Genomic DNA, 18,614 nt, shown 5'->3' with positions numbered 1-18,614 from the left:
CCCCCGCAGCACCTGGTACTGGTCACTGCATAGTGGGCTAGATGGACTGCAGGTCTGATTCAGCCTGGGATTGCCGATCCTCCTCTCAGCATTATAGATCGAAGACCCTATTCTTGCTGATCTGCCATGAGCTCCTGGGAGTCTCTAGACTTTCACTGAAAGCAGAAAGGGATCTTGTTAAATATTATCTAGTCTCCTGTTCTTTTTTCTTTTCAGGAATGAAAGCTCAAAATTTCTTGGACCTGCCCAGTTCATTATGTCAGCTGTCAATGACACCAAATTCAATTCTGCAGTGTTCCTTCTCACCGGGATATCTGGCCAGGAAGACGTCCATCTCTGGATCGCTGTCCCCTTCTGCTTAATTTATGTTATTTCAATAGTAGGAAATTCAGGCATTCTGTTCATTATAAAAACAGATCCAAGCCTCCATGAGCCCATGTACATTTTCCTTTCCATGTTGGCCATCACAGACCTTGGCATATCGATATCCTCCATGCCGACGATACTGGGCATATACTTGTTTAACTCTCGGAAGATCAGCTTCAGTGCCTGTTTTGCCCAGATATTCTTCATCCACTCGCTTTCAAAAACTGAGTCCTCCGTCCTCTTGCTGATGGCCTTTGACCGCTTCATCGCAATCTGTAACCCGCTGAGATATTCTTCCATCTTAAACCTGCCAAGAATAGGCAAAATGGGACTGGTATTTGCACTAAGAAGTTTGGTTCTAGTATTCCCGCTCCCATTTCTACTGAAAAGGTTCCGATACCGTCGAGTCAATGTCCTCTCTCATTCCTTCTGCCTGCACCAGGAGGTCATGAAGTTGGCTTGTTCAGATATCACAGTGAATAGCATCTACGGCTTGTATATTACACTCTTAACAATGGGGTTGGACTCGCTGCTCATCTTCCTCTCTTACATGATGATCCTCAAAACAGTGCTGAGCATCACATCCAAAGCAGGGCGCCTCAGGGCCCTGAACACCTGCGTCTCCCACCTCTGTGCCGTCCTGCTGTTCTATTCAGCAGAGATCGGCCTTGCTCTGATACACAGATTTGGAAACGGCTCATATCCCTTGCTTCAAACTGTCCTGGGCTACATCTCCCTGCTGCTCCCACCCCTGATTAATCCAATCATGTACAGTATGAAAAGCAGGCACCTGCATGCAGGGATAATGAGGGCATTCGTCAAGTGCAGGATCAGTTCATGAACCACCTGCAGCGCTGCTGTCATGGGAGATGTCATAAACAGATAGCTAAGGGTTAACGTTCTTTTACCTGTAAAGGGGTAACAACAATAACCTGAAACACCTGACCAGAGGACCAATCAGGAAACAAGACTTTTTCAAATCTGGTTGGAGGGAAGTTTTGGGTGTGAGTGCTTTGTTCTTGGTCTGTTCCTTTTCTCGGCTCTGAGAGTGATCACAGGAATCTCCAGGCTTTCTAATCTTCTGTTTCCAAGTTGTAAGTACAAGGATAGTAAGACAATAGGTTTATATTGTTTTTTTGTATTTACATGTGTGTAGCTGCTGGAGTGTATTCTTTTTGGATAAGGTTGTTTATTCATTTTTTTTCCTTTAAGCAATTGACCCTGTATATTGTCACCTGGATACAGAGACTATTTTTAATGTCTTTTTTCTTTCTTTTTTATATAAAGCTTTCTTTTTAAGACCTGTTGGAGTTTTTCTTTAGTGGGGACTCCAGGGAATTGAGTCTGCAGCTCACCAGGGAATTGGTGGGAGGAAGAAGTCAGGGGGAAAATCTCTTTGTGTTAGATTTACTAAGCCTGACTTTGCATACCCCCTGGGTGAGGGGGGGAGAGATTAGATCTCTCGGTACTTGTGTTTCCAGGACTGGAAACAGGGAATCTCCTAGGGTCGTCCAGGGAGGGGAGCCTGGGAGGAAGTAACCAGGAAACAAGGGGAGGGGGTTATTTCCCTTTGTTGTAAGACTCAAGGCATCTGAGTCTGGGGTCCCCCAGGGAAGGTTTTGGGGAGACCACAGTGAGCTAGGCACTGTATAATTCCTAGCTGGTGGCAGCGATACCAGGTCCAAGCTGGTACCTAAGCTTGGAGGTTTTCATGCTAACACCCATATTTTGGAGGCTAAGGTCCAGATCTGGGAAGAAATGTTATGACAGGAGACGAGAAACATGGATCACCTATTCCATCCTGGAGCCTCCCATCCAGCTCTGGGTGCTGTGTGATCCATGGGGACTGCTCCAGCTGTGGTCAGGGGCTATTCATGGGGCACAGTCACACATCCTTCCCCTGCGTCCTCAGGAAAGGGCTTGTGAGTGAGTCATGTCAGAGACATGATTAACACAGGAACCCCAGGAGAAGCCATTCAGGCAGCCCAGCCACTCCACGCCCATTGATGGCTCTGCATTCAGCAAACCTACAGAGTGCCCCCCCATCTAGCCGTAATTCCCCAGATGTGGAGCACAGCTGTGTCTGTGAGAGAGGGTCGACTCTGGCCCATTTTCTGGCCATCATTCCGCTCATTTGGTGCTGCCCCAGCAATGCAAAGGGGTGGAAACAGGCCTCAGCTCCCTGACAGAGGCACTGCCAGCTCCTATCCAAGCCCAGCCCATTCAGTGCAGGATGGCTGCCCTTTCTAAAGGGAAAAGTGGGACACAGGCAGGAGCCCCATCCCCTCTGCGACCCCGCCCTTCCCCCTCATCTTCCCCCAAAACCCATCCACTAGAGAGGCCAGAAGCCAGAGCTAAGCCAAGGTAAGTGCCGCTCAGGGAGAAAGGGTCACTCTGGGGAACCTGGACCCTCCAGCTGCCCTGGGCGGGTTATGGGGACTTGGGGGAAAGAGGAGCAGTAGCAGGGCCTCGTAGTGAGGGGAGCTAGGACCTTCTCATCCCCCTCCCCACTGAGAAGAGACTCGCGCCACCCATGAGCTTCAGGTATTCACAGAATGGCACCGCAGGGAATTCAGACTTGGCCAGAGTAATCTGTGCTCCAGGAAGCCGTTACTAATGGGCAGAGGTCAGCCCAGCACCCAGGCTGCTCTAAACTCCACTGGGGAAGACAGAGAAAAGGCCAGAGAATCAAACCACTTTAACTGGACTTTGCCATCTCCACTCTCTGCATCGCACGGCGGAGCTCTGCTGGCACAGCACAGAATCCAGCCGGGCCTGTCAACACTGAAAGGTGAGATTGCCGAGCAGTGTCTTGATTCCAGAAGTTGGGGCTTTAAGAAAGATGGGCAATAGTGCAAGTCTCCTGATGAAATCCCAGGAGCTGGCACTGCTGGCCGTATCTCAAGTGGAGCACCCACAAACGCAGGCACTGAGGGTTAGTTAGTGGTCACACAATCCATCAGTTGCAGAGACGCTGTTACCCTCTGCACTTGGCTGCAAAGACCCCTGTTGTAAGGAACAGGGTTACACCATAGACAGCCGGACATAACAGTGACGGGCTCGCAGAGCCGCTGGGTTCCTGGGCACAGTTCAGAGGGTCTCCTCCCCTAGTCAGGCATGAGACACACACACACTGGGTAAGCAAGGCCATGCACATTCTTAATAGACATGGGAATGACCCAAGCCAAGCTCACATGCCTGCTGCTAGCTCTCTATTGAATCCACACAAATCCTTCCCCAATCTAAGTGCCCCCAAAGTTGGTGACATTGGAAATTTGGATGCAGGGTTTGAGATCTATCTCCAGCTACAAAAGTTCTTAGTGCTCACAGAGCAGGTGAGGATCAGGATCAGACTGAGGGGCAGCCCATCTAGGCTCTGTTCTGCCAGGCAACTCTCTACAGATACTTCGCTGTCTGAAAGCACGTCCTGATTCCCCCTCTTACTGCCGAGCTGCAGGAGGGGCCCAGAACCCCCTCATCAAAGGGGGCTGTGCTAATGACAGGCCGCATCACCAAGGGATGTTGGGAAGGGTTCAGTTTCTCCACCCAGAGCCCCAAATCGTCCTTATGAGGCACACAGAGCTGAAATCTCTCTAAAGCTCTTAGCTCTGGGTATAATTACTGTAGCATCTGAGCTCTTCACAATCACTGACATGTTTATCAGTACAACACCCCATGATGCTGTGCTTTTAACTCCACTGAGCAGATCCCAAGGCCAGAAGGCACCACTGTGATCACCTAGTCTGACCCCCTGTATAGCGCAGACCAGAGACCTGCCCCACAATAACTCCTAGAACAGAGTTAGAACAACCTCCTGCCTTGATTTAACAGTTCTCAGTGATGGAGAATCTACCACGGCCCTTGGTAAATTGTTCCACTGGTTAATTACCCTCATTGTTAAAAATTTACACCTTAGTTCCAGCCTGAATGTGTCTAGCTTTGGCTTCCAGTCTTTGGATCCTCTTGTAAGTTTCTCTGCTAGCTTGATTGTTAAACATTTGTTCCTCATGCTGGTATTTACAGACTGTGATCAAGTCACACCATAACCTTCTCTTTGTTATGCTAAATAGATCGAGCTCCTTGAGTCCATCACTATAAGGCAGGTTTTCTAATCCTTTAATCATTCCCATAGCTATTCTCTGACCCCCCTCCAATTTAACAACTTCCTTCTTGAACAGTAGACACCAGAACTGGATCCCTGCAGTGGTCACACCAGGGCCAAACAGAGAGGTAAAATAACCTCTCTGCTCCTACTCGAGATTCCCCTGGTTGTACATTCCAGATTGCACTCACTTTTTGAGCCCTAGAACTGAACTGGGAGCTCACGTTCAGCTATTATAACCCCCAAGTCGTTTTCAGAGTCACTGTTTCCCAGGATTGGGTATCCCATCTGGTATAGATTGCCTGTGTTCCTTGTTTCTAGATTTATACCTGTATATTGAGCGGTATTAAAACACTTATTTTTGTGGCACAGAGGGACTAAGTGAGTTGCCTAAGGTCACAGGAGAAGTCTGTGGAAGAGCCTGGAATTAAGTCCGATCCTCTGTCTCCCAGGGTAGCACTTTAACCATTGAACCATCACTCCTCATGGGGGCTAGTGGCTGGAGAGGGGGCAGCTGGCAGCTCAGCAGGCTGAGATTAGCAAAAACGGAGGAAATTAAAGTCCTGTGACATCACAAAACAGGAATACAAGAAGAATTCCTTTTCCAGATAATAATGCAGAGTCATGCTTTCTCCTGAATCGAATTCTTTTTTGGACCCAATTAACTTTTGGCCTTTACAACATCCCTTGGCAATGAGTTCTTCAGGCTGCATGCACGTTGTGTGAAGAAATACATCCTTTTATTTGTTTTAAACCTGCTGCCTATTAATTTCATTTGATGACCCCACTTCTTGTGTTATCATAGAATATCAGGGTTGGAAGGGACCTCAGGATGTATCTAGTCCCACCCCCTGCTCAAAGCTTATGAAGAGGAGTAAATAATACTTCTTTATTTACTTTCTCCACATCAGTCATATCCCCACTAAGTTGTCTCTTTTCCAAGACGAAAAGTCCAAGTCTGATGAATCTGTTAATCTCTCCTTATATAGTAGTTGTTCCATACCTCTAATCATTTTTGTTGTCCTTCTCTGTAGTCTTACCGTTCAAATGTATCTTTTTTGAGATGGGGCAACAGGAAGTGCACGCGATATTCAAGATGGGGGCGTGCCATGGCTTTGTACTGAGGCAATTTGATATTTTCTGTTTATTATCTATCCCTTTCCAAATGGTACCTAACATTCTGTTCAGTCTTCTTTGTCTGCTGCTTCACCATGAATGGATGTTTTCAGAGTACTATCCCCAGTGACTCCAACATTTTTGAGTGGTACTCAACTTTTTTGAGTGGTAACAGCTAATTTTGACCCAATCATTTTGTATGTATCATTGGCATTATGTTTTCCATTGTGCATTACTTTGCATTTATCAACACTGAATTTCGTTTGCCCTTTTGTTGCCCAGTCCCCCAGTTTTGTGAGATCCCTTTGTAACTTTTTGTAATCTTCTTTGGACTCCAGTGTATTGAATAAATTTGCTCATCTGCAAATTTTGCCTCCTTTTTTCACATAATTTATGAGTATGTTGACTACGACTGGTCCCCGCACAGATCTCTCTGGCACACCACTATTTGCAACTCTCCATTCCAAAAACTTATCACCCTTTCTTTCTTATCTTTTAACCAGTTACCAACCCATGAGACCACGTTCCTTCTTATCCCAGGACAGCTTTCTTTGCTTAATAGCTTTTAGTGAGGGGCCTTGTCAAAGGTTTTCTGAAATTCTAAATACAGTATGTCCGCCGGATCCCCCTTCTCCACATCCTTGTTGATGCCTCAGAGAATTCTAGTAGATTGGTGAGGCAGGATTTCCCTTTACAAAAGGCATGTTGATTCTTCCCCAACAAATTGTATTAATCTGTGTGTGTGATAATTCTGTTCTGTACTATAGTTTCAACCAATTTGCCTGATACTTAAATCAGGCTTACTGGCCTGTAATTGCCAGGATCACCTCTGGAGCACTTTTTAAATATTGGCATCACATTAGCTATCCTGGAACATAAGCTGATTTAAATGATAGGTTACAAACTAATTAGTAATTCTGCAATTTCACATTTGAGTTCCATCAGAACCCTTGGGTGAATCCCATCTGGTCCTGACGACTTATTGCTTAGTTTATCAATTTGTTCCAATTTGTTCCTATGTGATTGGAATTTTATACAGTTTGCCAAAGGAGGTCTCACCAGTGCCTCGTATAAGTATATTAATATTTCCCTATCTTGCTCGACACATTCTAGGATCTCATTTGCTTTGTTCACAGATGCATCACATTATTGGCTCACAGTCATCCTGGGACTGACTAATACATCAAGCATTTTCTCCTCTGTCGTTTCCAAGTTTCCCTCGGCTATATAAACAGGGGTGCAGTGAGTAGAAGTAGGGAAGATAGAGAGCTGACTTGTTGACAGTGAACAAACACGTTCATAGGGACAAAATACAGCCAGGTATTTCTCTTCCTCTGTTGTTTCAAACTTACCCTTGGCTGTATAAACGGGGATATAATGAGCAGAAATAGGAAGACTGAGAGCTGATTTGATGACAGTGGACAAGCACTTTCACAGGGATGAAATATTAGCTACTAATGGGCTCTTTAATCTAGCAGGGAAAGGTATTACACCAACCAATGTCTGGAAACTGAAGCCAGACAAATTACGTTTGGAAATGAGGCACACATTTTTATCCGCAAGGGTGCTTAGGCAATGGGACAAACTCCCAAGGGAGGTGGTGGATTCTCCTGATACCACCAGACCAAGACGGGATACCTTCCTGGAAGATGCGCTTTAGAAGAACACAAGTTATGCGTTAGTCAAGCAAAAGTCACTGGGATCAATACAGGAGGTAACTGGGTGAAGTTCTGGAGCCTGTGCTGGTCAGACTCAGTCAGTGGTTCTTAAAAATTTTTGATCACGCCCCCTGTTCTTTGTGTCTGTACGAGTTTACTCCCCCCTCCCCACCACACAAATACATATACTGATATATGGTGGAGCAAGGCTTCACTTGAAGCAGTTTCAGCTTCTTTGTTCTTCATTTGTGTTTTTTTTTTTTTGTTGCACAAATGAGTCAACGATCCATAGGAATAAGAGCAAAAAAGAAAACTGTGACTTACCTGTCTGAAGGAATCAGCTTTGCTAGTTATTCATTGCTCTGGGTATAATGTGCACTGGAAGGTCTTTTCTCTAAAGCTTCTCATGCCTCCCTGGATACATTCTCCCACCCAGGGGCACTCGCCCCCTGTTTGTGAATCTCTGGACTAGATGATCTAATGGCTCCTCCTGGCCTTAAATTCTATGACTCTAAGAATCATGGTCATTAGTGGATTGTTATCTTGAACAAGTTGCTGCTCTGCATGCTGATAGGCACTCAACAAGAATATACGTGTTAGGCAAAAACATTCTCTACCCCAAGAATCAGACAAGCACAGACAATACTGAAGGAGGATTCATTCACGGCACCGGGAAAACTGGTAAACAGCTTAAAAAATATGGTGCCCCAGTGGCCAGTTATGTACATTTTCTTATCAATTCATTTGCATTTATTTGTACATACAGATACAGACATTATTAGAAGTAGGGGGGAGGGATAGCTCGGTGGTTTGAGCACTGGTCTGCTAAACCCAGGGTTGTGAGTTCAATCCTTGAGGGGGCCACTTAGGAATCTAGGGGAAAATCAGTACCTTCATCCTGCTCTTGAAGGCAGGGGGCTGGACTTGATGACCTTTCAAGGTCTTTCCTAGCTCTAGAAGATAGGATGTCTCCATTGTTTAAAGAGAGAACTCTTAACAAAGATCATAATAGGTACTTACAGAAGTCATCCTGATTACATCTCTGATGAAGGGATTAGCACTGAAATTGACTCTGCTGGGTCAAATTTGGGGTAGTGTGGTTACAATTCAACTGTATTGGCCTCCGGGAGCTATCCCAGAGTGCTTCATTATGACTGCCCTGGACAGCACTCTCAACTCAGATGCACTAGACAGGAAAAGGCTCTTGAACTTCTGAATCTCATTTCCTGTTTGGCCAGTGTGGCAATCTGCAGGTGAGTGCAGATCTCATCAGCAATGGTGAATATGATGGAGTCCTAGAATTGCAAAAGAGCCCCAGTATTGACCGAACGGGAGGTACAGGACCTGATCCCTGTATGGAGAGACAAATCTGTGCTATCAGAACTCCATTCCAAAAGATGAAATGCCCAAATATTTGAAAAAATATCCAAGTGCATGAAGGACAGAGGCTGTAACAGGGACCTGCATCAGTACCAGGTGAAACTTAAGTTGCTCAGGCAAGCCTACCAAAACACCAGAGAGGCAAATGGTCACTCTGAGTCAGAGCCCCAGACATGCTACTTCTATGATGAGCTGCATGCCATTCTAGGAGGTGCCCCTACAATTACCCCACGCCTGTACTTTGACCCCTTCAATGGAGTAACACGCAATAAGGATGTGGGTTTTGGGGACAAGGAAGATAGCTCACAGGAAGCAAGCAGAGAAACCATTTCCCCGAGAGTTGAGAACTGTTTCTCGCCCTAGACCTGGAATCAGTACCCCCAAACCTACCCAAGACTGCCTCCCAGACCAGCCAGGCAGAGAAGGAACCTCTTATGAGTGTACCTTTGTAAATATTGTACATGGTTTAAAAGCAAATGTATTTAATGATTAATTTGCCCTAGCATTAACGGCCAGTACAACTACTGGAAAAGTCTGTTAACGTGTTTGAGGATAGGCGGAAATCCTCCAGGGACATCTCCATAAACCTTTCCTGGATGTACTCCCAAAGCTTTTGCAAAAGGTTTCTGGGGAGGGCAGCCTTATTTCATCCTCCATGGTAGAACACTTTACTATGCCAGACCAGTAGCACATAGTCTGGAATCACTGTATAACACAGCGTACGGTCCTGGTGTTTGCTGACATTTAAACAACATCTGTTCTTTATCTCTCTGTTATCCTCAGGAGAGTGATACCATTCATGCTCACTTGGTTGAACTAGAGTGATTTTATTAAGTAGACATTCAGAGGTGCCCGTTCCTGCTGGGCTGTTTGCCTGTGGCTAAACAGAAATGTTGTCCGCTGTTAGCCACGCAGTGGAGGGAGGGGTGAAGTGATCATCCTAGAGAATTGGGTGTGTGGGGAGGAGGTTAGTTGGGTTTGTACTGCATGTTAACCCAAAAAACCACAGTCCCTCCTCCTTTTAAATTGCCAACCCATTTTAAAAAGTCTATCCATTGTTCTCTAAAATGTCGTTTTAACTAGCACTCTCACTTTTTTTCCCTCCACCAGCTGCAAATGTTTCAACGCTAACACTATCTTCTCCTTCCCTGAGGCTACCAAAGATTATAAGGCAAAAAAAATGCACTCACGATTAAATATTCTCTGAGCTCATGCAGTCCTCCCACACTGAAAGAGTTCAGAAGAATGCGTGAAAGCACAGTATGAACAGGAGGACAGGTGGTGGGCTGAAGATGATACGTGGCATCAGCTTGTTGACAGAAAGCAAGAGGCAATGCTGAGGCGACTGGAGGAACAAACTGATATGCTCCAGTGTATGGCTGAGGTTCAGGAAAGGCAGCATGAGCACAGACCAGCACTACAGCTCTGTGTAATCAATCGCCTTCCACCCCAAGTTCCATTGCCTCCTCGCCCAGCTGCCCTAGAATGTAGTGGAGGGGCCTCCACGCCGTAGGACTGCCCAAGCAACAGAAAGCTGGCATTGAATAAGTTTTAAAGTGCAGTGTGACTTTGTCCTTCCCTCCTCCCCCACCCCACCTGGTACTTGCCTCCTCTCCCACCCCTCCTGGGCTACCTTGGCAGTTATTCTCCCTATTTGTGTGATGAATTAATGAAGAATGCATGAATGTGAGGCAACAATGACTTTACTGCCTGTGCAAGTGGTGATTGAAGAGAGGAGGGGAGGGTGGTTAGCTTACAGGGAAGTAGAGTGAACCAAGGCAAGGAGGGGGTTTCCTCAAGGAGAAACAAACAGAACGTTCACACCATAGCCTGGCCAGTCATGAAACTGGTTTTCAAAGCTTCTTCGATGCGCACCGTGCCCTCCTGTACTCTGCTAACCATGCTGGTCTCTGGCTGCGTGTAATCAGCGGCCAGGCGATTTGCCTCAATCTCCCACCCCACCATAAACATCTCCCCCTTACTCTCATAGATATTGTAGAATGCATAGCAAGCATTAATAATAATGGGAATATTGGTTTTGCTGAGGTCTAGCCGAGACAGTAAACTGCACCAGCAAGCTTTTAAACGTCCAAATGCACATTCTTCCACCCTCCTGCACTTGCTCAGCCTGTAGCTGAACAGCTCCTGACTCCTGTCCAGGCTGCCTGTGTACGGCTTAATGAACCATGACATTAAGGGGTAGGCTGGGTCCCCAAGGATAACTATAGGCATTTCAACATCCTCAACGGTTATTTTCTGGTCTGTGAAAAAAGCTGCAGCATTTGAAACAGACCAGAGTTCCTGACGATGTGAGTATCATGTACCTTTCCCGGCCACCTCTCGTTGATGTTAGTGAAATGTCCCTTGTGATCCTCCAGTGCTTGCAGCACCATTGAAAAGTACCCCTTTCGGTTTATGTACTTGCTGGCTTGGTGCTCCGGTGCCAAGATAGGGATATGCGTTCCGTCTATCGCCCCACCACAGATAGGGAATCCCATTGCAGAAAAGCCGTCCACTATGACCTGCACATTTCCCAGAGTCACTCCCTTGATATCAGCAGCTTTTTGATTGCCTTGGCTACTTGGATCACAGCAGCCCCCACAGTAGATTTGCCCACTCCAAATTGATGCTCAACTCACTGGTATCTGTCTGATGTTGCAAGCTTCCACAGGGCTTTCACCACTCGCTTTTGAACGGTGAGGGCTGCTCTCATCTTGGTGTTCTTGGACTTCAGAGCAGGGGAAAGCAAGTCACAAAGGTCAATGAAAGTGCCCTTACACATGAAAAAGTTTTGCAGCCACTGGGACTTGTACCAGACATGCAACATCATGTGGTCTCACCATTCTGTGCTTGTTTCCAGAGCCCAGAATCGGAGTTCTACAGCATAAACTTGTCCCATTAACACCATGATGTCCACATTGGCAGAGCCTTCACTTTGAGAGAAGACTGTATCCATGTCCTCATCACTCGTCATCACACTGCCATCGCCTCCTCACCTGGTTTTGCTTTTGCAGGTTCTGGTTCTGCATATACTGCACGATAATCAGCGTGGTGTTTACAGTGATCATAATTGCACAGTGACCTGAGCGGGCTCTGTGCTTGCCATGCTATGGCATTTGCAATAAAGAAAGGTGCAAAATGATTGTCAGCCATTGCTGTGATGGAGGGAGAGGTGACTTGGCTTACAGGGAATTAAAATCAGAAAAAGAGGTGGATTTGTATTAAGGAAAAACATACACAATGGCCCCCTCAAGGATTGAACTCAAAACCCTGTGTTTAGCAACCCAGTGCTCAAACCACTTGTCATAAACCGATAGCTAAGGGTTAATGTTCTTTTACCTGTAAAGGGTTAACCAGAGGACCAATCAGGAAACAAAACTTTTTCAAATCTGGGTGGAGGGAAGTTTTGGGTGTGTGTCCTTTGTTCTTGGTCTGTTCCCTCTCTCGGCTCTGAGAGTGATTTTTCTATCTCCAGGTTTTCTAATCTTCTGTTTCCAAGTTGTAAGTACAAGGATAGTAAGACAATAGGTTTATATTGTTTTTTTATATTTACATGTGTGTAGTTGCTGGAATGTGTTAAATTGTATTCTTTTTGGATAAGGCTGTTTATTCACTTTTTTTCTTAAGCAATTGACCCTGTATATTGTCACCGTTATACAGAGACTATATTTTATGTCCTTTTTCATTCTTTTTATACAAAGCTTTCTTTTTAAGACCTGTTGGAGTTTCTCTTTAGTGGGGACTCCAGGGAATTGAGTCTGCAGCTCACCAGGGAATTGGTGGGAGGAAGAAGTCAGGGGGAAAATCTCTTTGTGTTAGATTTACTAAGCCTGACTTTGCATACTCTCTGGGTGAGGGGGAGAGAGATTAGCTCTCTCGGTACTTGTGTTTCCAGGACTGGAAACAGGGAGGATAGAATCCCTTTGTTTAGATTCACGGAGTTTGCTTCTGTATATCTCTCCAGGAACCCAGGGAGGGAACACCTGGAGGGGAGGAGGGGGAAGGGAAATAGTTTATTCCCCTTTGTTGTGAGACTCAAGGAATCTGAGTCTTGGGGTCCCCCAGGGAAGGTTTTGGGGACACCACAGTGAGCTAGGCACTGTATAATTCCTAGCTGGTGGCAACAATTACCAGGTCCAAGCTGGTAACTAAGCTTGGAGGTTTTCATGCTAACACCCATATTCTGGACACTAAGGTCCAGATCTGGGTAAAATGTTATGACACCACTGAACCATCCGTCCCACCAGTATTCAGAGTGGGAGGGAGGGGGAGCAAATGAATACAAAAGAAAAATCTGGTCTTTTGTTTTGGTCCATTCTATCTCTCTTATACATCTTAAGCTGGCAGCAGACAGCGCAGTATAACTGCTAGCCATCATTGTCTCCTGGGTGCTCTCCAGAAGACGGTGCAGTACCACTGCTAGCCATCCTCTCCTGGCTCCTCACTAGAAGACAGTGCAGTATGACTGCAGGCAGGACTAAATCTCCAGGAGATGAAACTTGAAAAGAGAATGACCTGGAGTCACTGTCATTTATGTCACCAAGGTCTGCCAGGAGCACCCATGTCTGCCCAGACGCCCCTGACCGACCTTACAGAGGTCAGCTCTCGTACTCCTCAGTCCTCTGGCAGTTCGCCTTCCCACTCTCAGCTCCTAGTGCTTCTGGCTCCCAGATCCTTGCACACACCTCTCTGGCTGAGGTGAGGTCCTTTTTAAACACAGCTGCCCTGATTAGCCAGACTGTCCTAATTGATTCTAGGTGCTTCTTCATTCTTCATTGGCTCCAGATGTCATAATTAGTCTGCCTGCCTTAATTAGTTCCAGCAAGTTCCTGCTTATTCTGGAACTGCCCCTGTTACCTTACCCAGGGAAAAGGGACCTACTTAATTTGGGACTAATATAGCTGCCTTCTATCACTCTTCTGTAACCATCTGGTCTGACCCTGTCACAGGTGTCACTCCAGGTTTACATGTGTAAATTTGATCAGAACCTGGCTCTGTTAATTTACCCTTATCAAATGCTCCAGGTGTTACACTCTTACCCCCAAGAATCCCTCCAAGAGAAGTGACGTGGTTTATCTGCCCAGCATTGGCTGAATCCAGAGAGTTTGATCATCCTATAGGCGTCTCTTCATCCTCACAGGACCTGCATCCTATCCCCATGCAAGGGTCTGTAGGTATCTGGTAAGATACGAGCTCACACAGACAATTACTTCAGATGGGTAAGGGAAGGGTTGAAGTCACAAAAGGGTGAATAGTGCAAACACTAATTTTGCACTTGTATACAGTTGAGTGTTATCATAAACAGACAGTTAAGGGTTAATTCCTCTTTTACCTGTAAAGGATTAAGTTCACAATACCTAGCTGACATCAGACCAGAAGGACCAATAAGAGAACGAGATACTTTTAAAGTTGGGACAGGGGAAAACACTCCTTTGGCTGTTCTGTCTGTGCTTTTGCCAGCATCAAAGACCCCCAAAACAACCATCTAACCCTTATTTAAATTTTGAGTATTTAGACAAGAATGTGGAAAATTTCTTTATTTTTCTCTTTGTCATTTCTTTTGCAAACATAGAGGGAGAATCAAATTGGGTTTTTGTGTAACATTAAGGTTTTGCCCAGAGGGACATACTCTGTGTTTTGAATCTGTTGTCTGTGAGATCATCTTGCTTTCTAATCTCACAGAGGTATTCCTTTCACCCTTTCTCTTTAATTTAAAGTCTTCTTTTAAGAACCTGATTGATTTTTCCCTGTTTTAAGATCCAAGGATTTTGTATCTGGGCTCACTAGGAATTGGCCTTGCTTCCCTGTGTGTGCATTCATATATAAAAGTATGACTGGTTCCGAAAAAGAATTAGATACGTTGATGGAGGATAGGTCCATCAATAGCTATTTGCCAAGATGCTCAGGGGACATAACCCCATGCTCTGGGTGTCTCTAAACCTCTGACTGCGAGAAGCTGGGAGCAGATGACAGGGGATGGATCAGTAGATAATTGTTCTTTCCCCTTGAAGAGTCTGCACCATTCACTGTCAGAGGACAGGACACAGGGGTAGATGGACCATTGGTCTGACCCAATATGGCCATAAAAGTGTTACACTGATGGAGGGGCTGCTGCAGAAAAGCCTTTTCCAGGGATCCCTTTATAGAGCTGGTGTAGCCACCCTAGCAGACATCCAGGGGTTGCTCAGTGTGGGAGGCAGAGAGGTCACTACTGCTGCCACCTAGGAGTGTGATTCTGTAGCACAGGTGATAGAGGCTCATGGTTTGCACTAAATCTGGGCTGGAAAAGAGAGTCCCCCCCCCCAACCCACACAAAATGTCTTGACCCAAGCTGAAATGTTTCCTTTTCATCCATTTTTTTGGGGTAAGATTTCGAAGAACACTGGTCATTTTTCTGTGATAGCTCAGTTACAAGGATGCTTCCTAGTTGCAGCTGCCTGGATATCAAGAGAAATTAGAGGCTTTTCATCTGGCTGCACTCTGCGTATGGAAAGGTCAAAACCTTCTGCCCAGTCTATGGCTGGGATATTGTGCCCATCAGCTGCTTTAACCAGCCTTCCCATCTCTGGGCAGCCTCCTCCACCCAGTACATCTCCCCCTTCAGAACATGACAAGAAATCTGTTTGGAATTTCTGGTATCCTTCCAAAATCAAATACCCACTCTACCAGCACCTAGACAATCTGTCACAGCGATCTGAGTTACAGTATCACCAAGCCTCATTCAACAAGCATGAGCCACACCTCCAAACACCAATGCGACTGGATTAAAAATAATGGGATATAAATATACAGTAATGTGGGGTTCGTTTTCATGTGTCATTGGTTTCTCAGACTTCTGGGGTGCAATTGATTCAGGGTTTCTAGCTTTTCTGCAACTATTTTTTTTTAAATTCTTTGGAAAAGTGAAAGCTGAGATTCCTGCACAGTGTCTAGATTCCAGAAGTTGGGGCTGTAAGAAAGAGAGGAACTAGTGTGAGAATCCCAGTAAAATCCCAGTTGCTGGCACAAACACGGAGCCTTAGTGATGACAAGCCCAGATTCGAGGAACAGAGCGTGCAGCAGGGCTGGTGCTGCAGTCCAGGTGGGTAGGATCACCAGGCACCCCCTGTGATTTACCCTCCTGCAGTTTGCCATTGGGTGTGACAGGGGTTAGAGCTGCTGCACACTAAGCCAAGCAGCTGAGGTTCCCTGATGGCCAAGTGGCCCCCCAGGGAATGTGCAGATGTGCTTCATAAAGACACTTGCCTCCCTGTCTGAACAGATACTGCCTGCTGCCTGTGCAACCTCTTCAGTGACTCCCTGTCCTTCAGGGTGAAGATCTCTGGTGTCAGCGGTTCCTCTGCTAGCAGGAATTGGGTAAGTTAGCAGGATTCACAATCTTTAAAATGTGAAGTGAAGGGGAAAGGCTACAAGTTGTTTCCATTTTCAGATATTCTGTGCAGCAGCAGGGGACTCAGCTGGGCTGTCAGGGTGACACAGCGATAGTGGCTTTAGGGCAGGCAGCAGTAGGTAGCTTGGGACCCTCTCCCCTGCCTGTGCCCATGCTCCACTGTGGGTTATTAAAGCTACACAGAAATCTGAGATTCAAAGCAAGTTCAAAGTGTGAAAACGCCGATGCCCCAAGTCAGGATTTCTTAAGGGGTCCCATTTCTAGAGGTGCCATGTGCTCTAGGCCCGATCCTGTCAGGGGCTGAGCAAGAGAAGATGCCACGGAATTTCAGTGACTAGTTCCCAAGTCACCTCAGGTGTATTTGCTCATGGAAATTTAATCAGCAAATGCATTTTCAAAGGTTTTATTCTCTGGCTCGATTGTGAATATAGGAATTCAGAGCTGTGTTGCTCTGTGGAAATAACCTAAAGAACAGGTGTTGGAGTTACTATGTACTACAGAGTGATACACATACTAATCCCAGTGCCCATTACTACTCCAGATACAGACTTCAGACTGACAGAACAGAACTTGAGGAGAACCAGTCACCTATTAATCCAGGGACAGAGGAGCTCCTAGATTTTTGTTTGCTGACAAGCCACTGACTGAGGGCTGAGACACAGGGATCTTTTCAGGTTCTGAAGAAATCCCAGTGACAGATGCTACATTTTACATCCCGCTCTAACCTGAGAAATCATCTCAGAAAGCAGATCACAGGAGAAATGATTGGTGGACATCTGTGTACTAAAGTACAGATGTGTAAATGTTATGAGAAAATTTTTCCATTCTAATACAAATATTACAACTCAAACTTTCAAGATATGCCTGTATACTGAAAGCCAGCAGCAGAGTTGTTGGAATCTCTACAGGAAGGAGCAGTGGAAACTTTACTGCTTAATGGCTTTTGCTTTAGAAAGTATTTCAGAAGTGCTTCACATACTGTGTGCAATGGGTTTGTGCTATTAACCCATTGTTCAGTGAACAGTTGGCTGATTCTTCCATCTGGTAACTGACCAGTAGCTGTTTCTAACGCTTACATTCAGGGTCAAGAACACAATCCCTCTGCAATCCCTGGGCAAGACTTTCCAAAAAGTAAAGTCATGAGAGAACAGAACTCCTGGCCTCTGTTTCAGCAGAGTAGAGCTCAGCTGCAGAAATGGGGAGTGCAATAGGGGTTGTATGTAATTGACTCCCATCACCACTTACACAAGCATGGCTGAAGAAACTGACTCACTCAAGCAGATATTAATGCAAACATAATGTTTTCACTGTTCACCCATATGTGACGCTAACCAAGCATCTGTCCAAATAAAGTAAATGTCTGTGTTAGCTTGTAACTTTCCAAATATCTACAGACCATCACCTGTGGAGAGGGTGCAGGTCCTGTGAGGATGAAGAGAAGCTTGTAGGATGATTGAACTTTCTGGATTCAGTCAACATAGGCCAGGCAAAGTACTTCAACTTCTCTTGGAAGGATTTTTGGGGGTCAGAGTGTATCACTGGGATCATTTGGTAAGGAAAAGTTAACAGAGCCTGGTTCTTATCGAATTTACACATGTAAATCAGGAACAATGTCGTTCAAGTCAATGTTATTGAATTAAGAACTTGTGCCTAAGAATGTATCTGATGTACTGCAAAGAGGCAGTGGCTGAATGTGGACTCTCAGGACTGGAGAATATAAAGAAGTGTATATAATGAGACAATGAAATACATTTATAAATAGCTTCAGTGCAGGACAGAAAAATACAATGACAGTTTTATCCATGCACTTCCTGTGTGTTCACACTCTTCTCATGATAAAAATGGACCACTCTCAGAAGTGGAAGGCCAGAAAGAGTGTCTGTGGGAAAGTCACAATTATAAAATCACACAGCGCTCAAGTAAGTTGTGGATCTCCCAGCCACAAGATATCAGTTAGACCAAGAGTTTAATATGATTTAAAGAGGGACTGGATGTTTATATAGATAACCAGAAAATTGAATTAGAATAGTGAGGATAGTTCCAAAAACTCTTCAACGGGTTGTAAAACTTCCTGATTTGCATCACAAAAATTGTCTAATTAGTGGGTGCAGTTTATTCCAAAGCTCCCTATTGCAGGGCGTCTTCCACTACCTCTGAAGCACCCGGAACAGGCCACTTCATACTAGGCTAGATCAGTGATTCTCAAACGGTTGTACAGGTGACCCCTTTCCCACAGCAGCCTCTGAGTGGGACCCCCTCTTACAAATTAAAAACACTTGTTTATTTATTGAAAAGCATTATAAATGCTGGAGGCATAGCGGGATTAGGAGTGGAGGCTGACAACTCGCTACCCACCCATATAAAATCTCCTGACACCCTGAGGGGTCCCGATCCCCAGTTTGAGAACCTCTGGGCTAGAGGGACTATGGGTCTGATGCACGATGGCAATGCCTATCTTCCTATGTGTTGTGTAAATCCAAGACTGTGTTTTTGCTGATCTTCCCTGAGCTCCTGGAAGTCTTTAGACTTGCACTGAGAGCAGAAAGATGTCTCATTAAATGGCATCTAGTCTCCTGTTCTTTTTCCTTATAGGAAGGAAAGT

General features: G+C 45.5%; 1 protein-coding gene across 1 annotated transcript; it reads left to right on the top strand.

Moving 5' to 3' along the window:
* Positions 1-256: 256 nt before the first annotated feature.
* On the top strand, positions 257-1,207 carry LOC127048999 (olfactory receptor 51G2-like). The gene has a single exon (XM_050949240.1). It carries the CDS (start codon positions 257-259, stop codon positions 1,205-1,207), a length of 951 nt encoding a protein of 316 aa, XP_050805197.1.
* Positions 1,208-18,614: the final 17,407 nt, after the last annotated feature.

Source organism: Gopherus flavomarginatus, chromosome 1 (assembly GCF_025201925.1).
Source record: "Gopherus flavomarginatus isolate rGopFla2 chromosome 1, rGopFla2.mat.asm, whole genome shotgun sequence".
NCBI classification, from domain to species: domain Eukaryota; kingdom Metazoa; phylum Chordata; order Testudines; family Testudinidae; genus Gopherus; species Gopherus flavomarginatus.
Note: the sequence above shows the minus strand (reverse complement) of the source record. Positions and strands in the feature narration are given on the sequence as shown.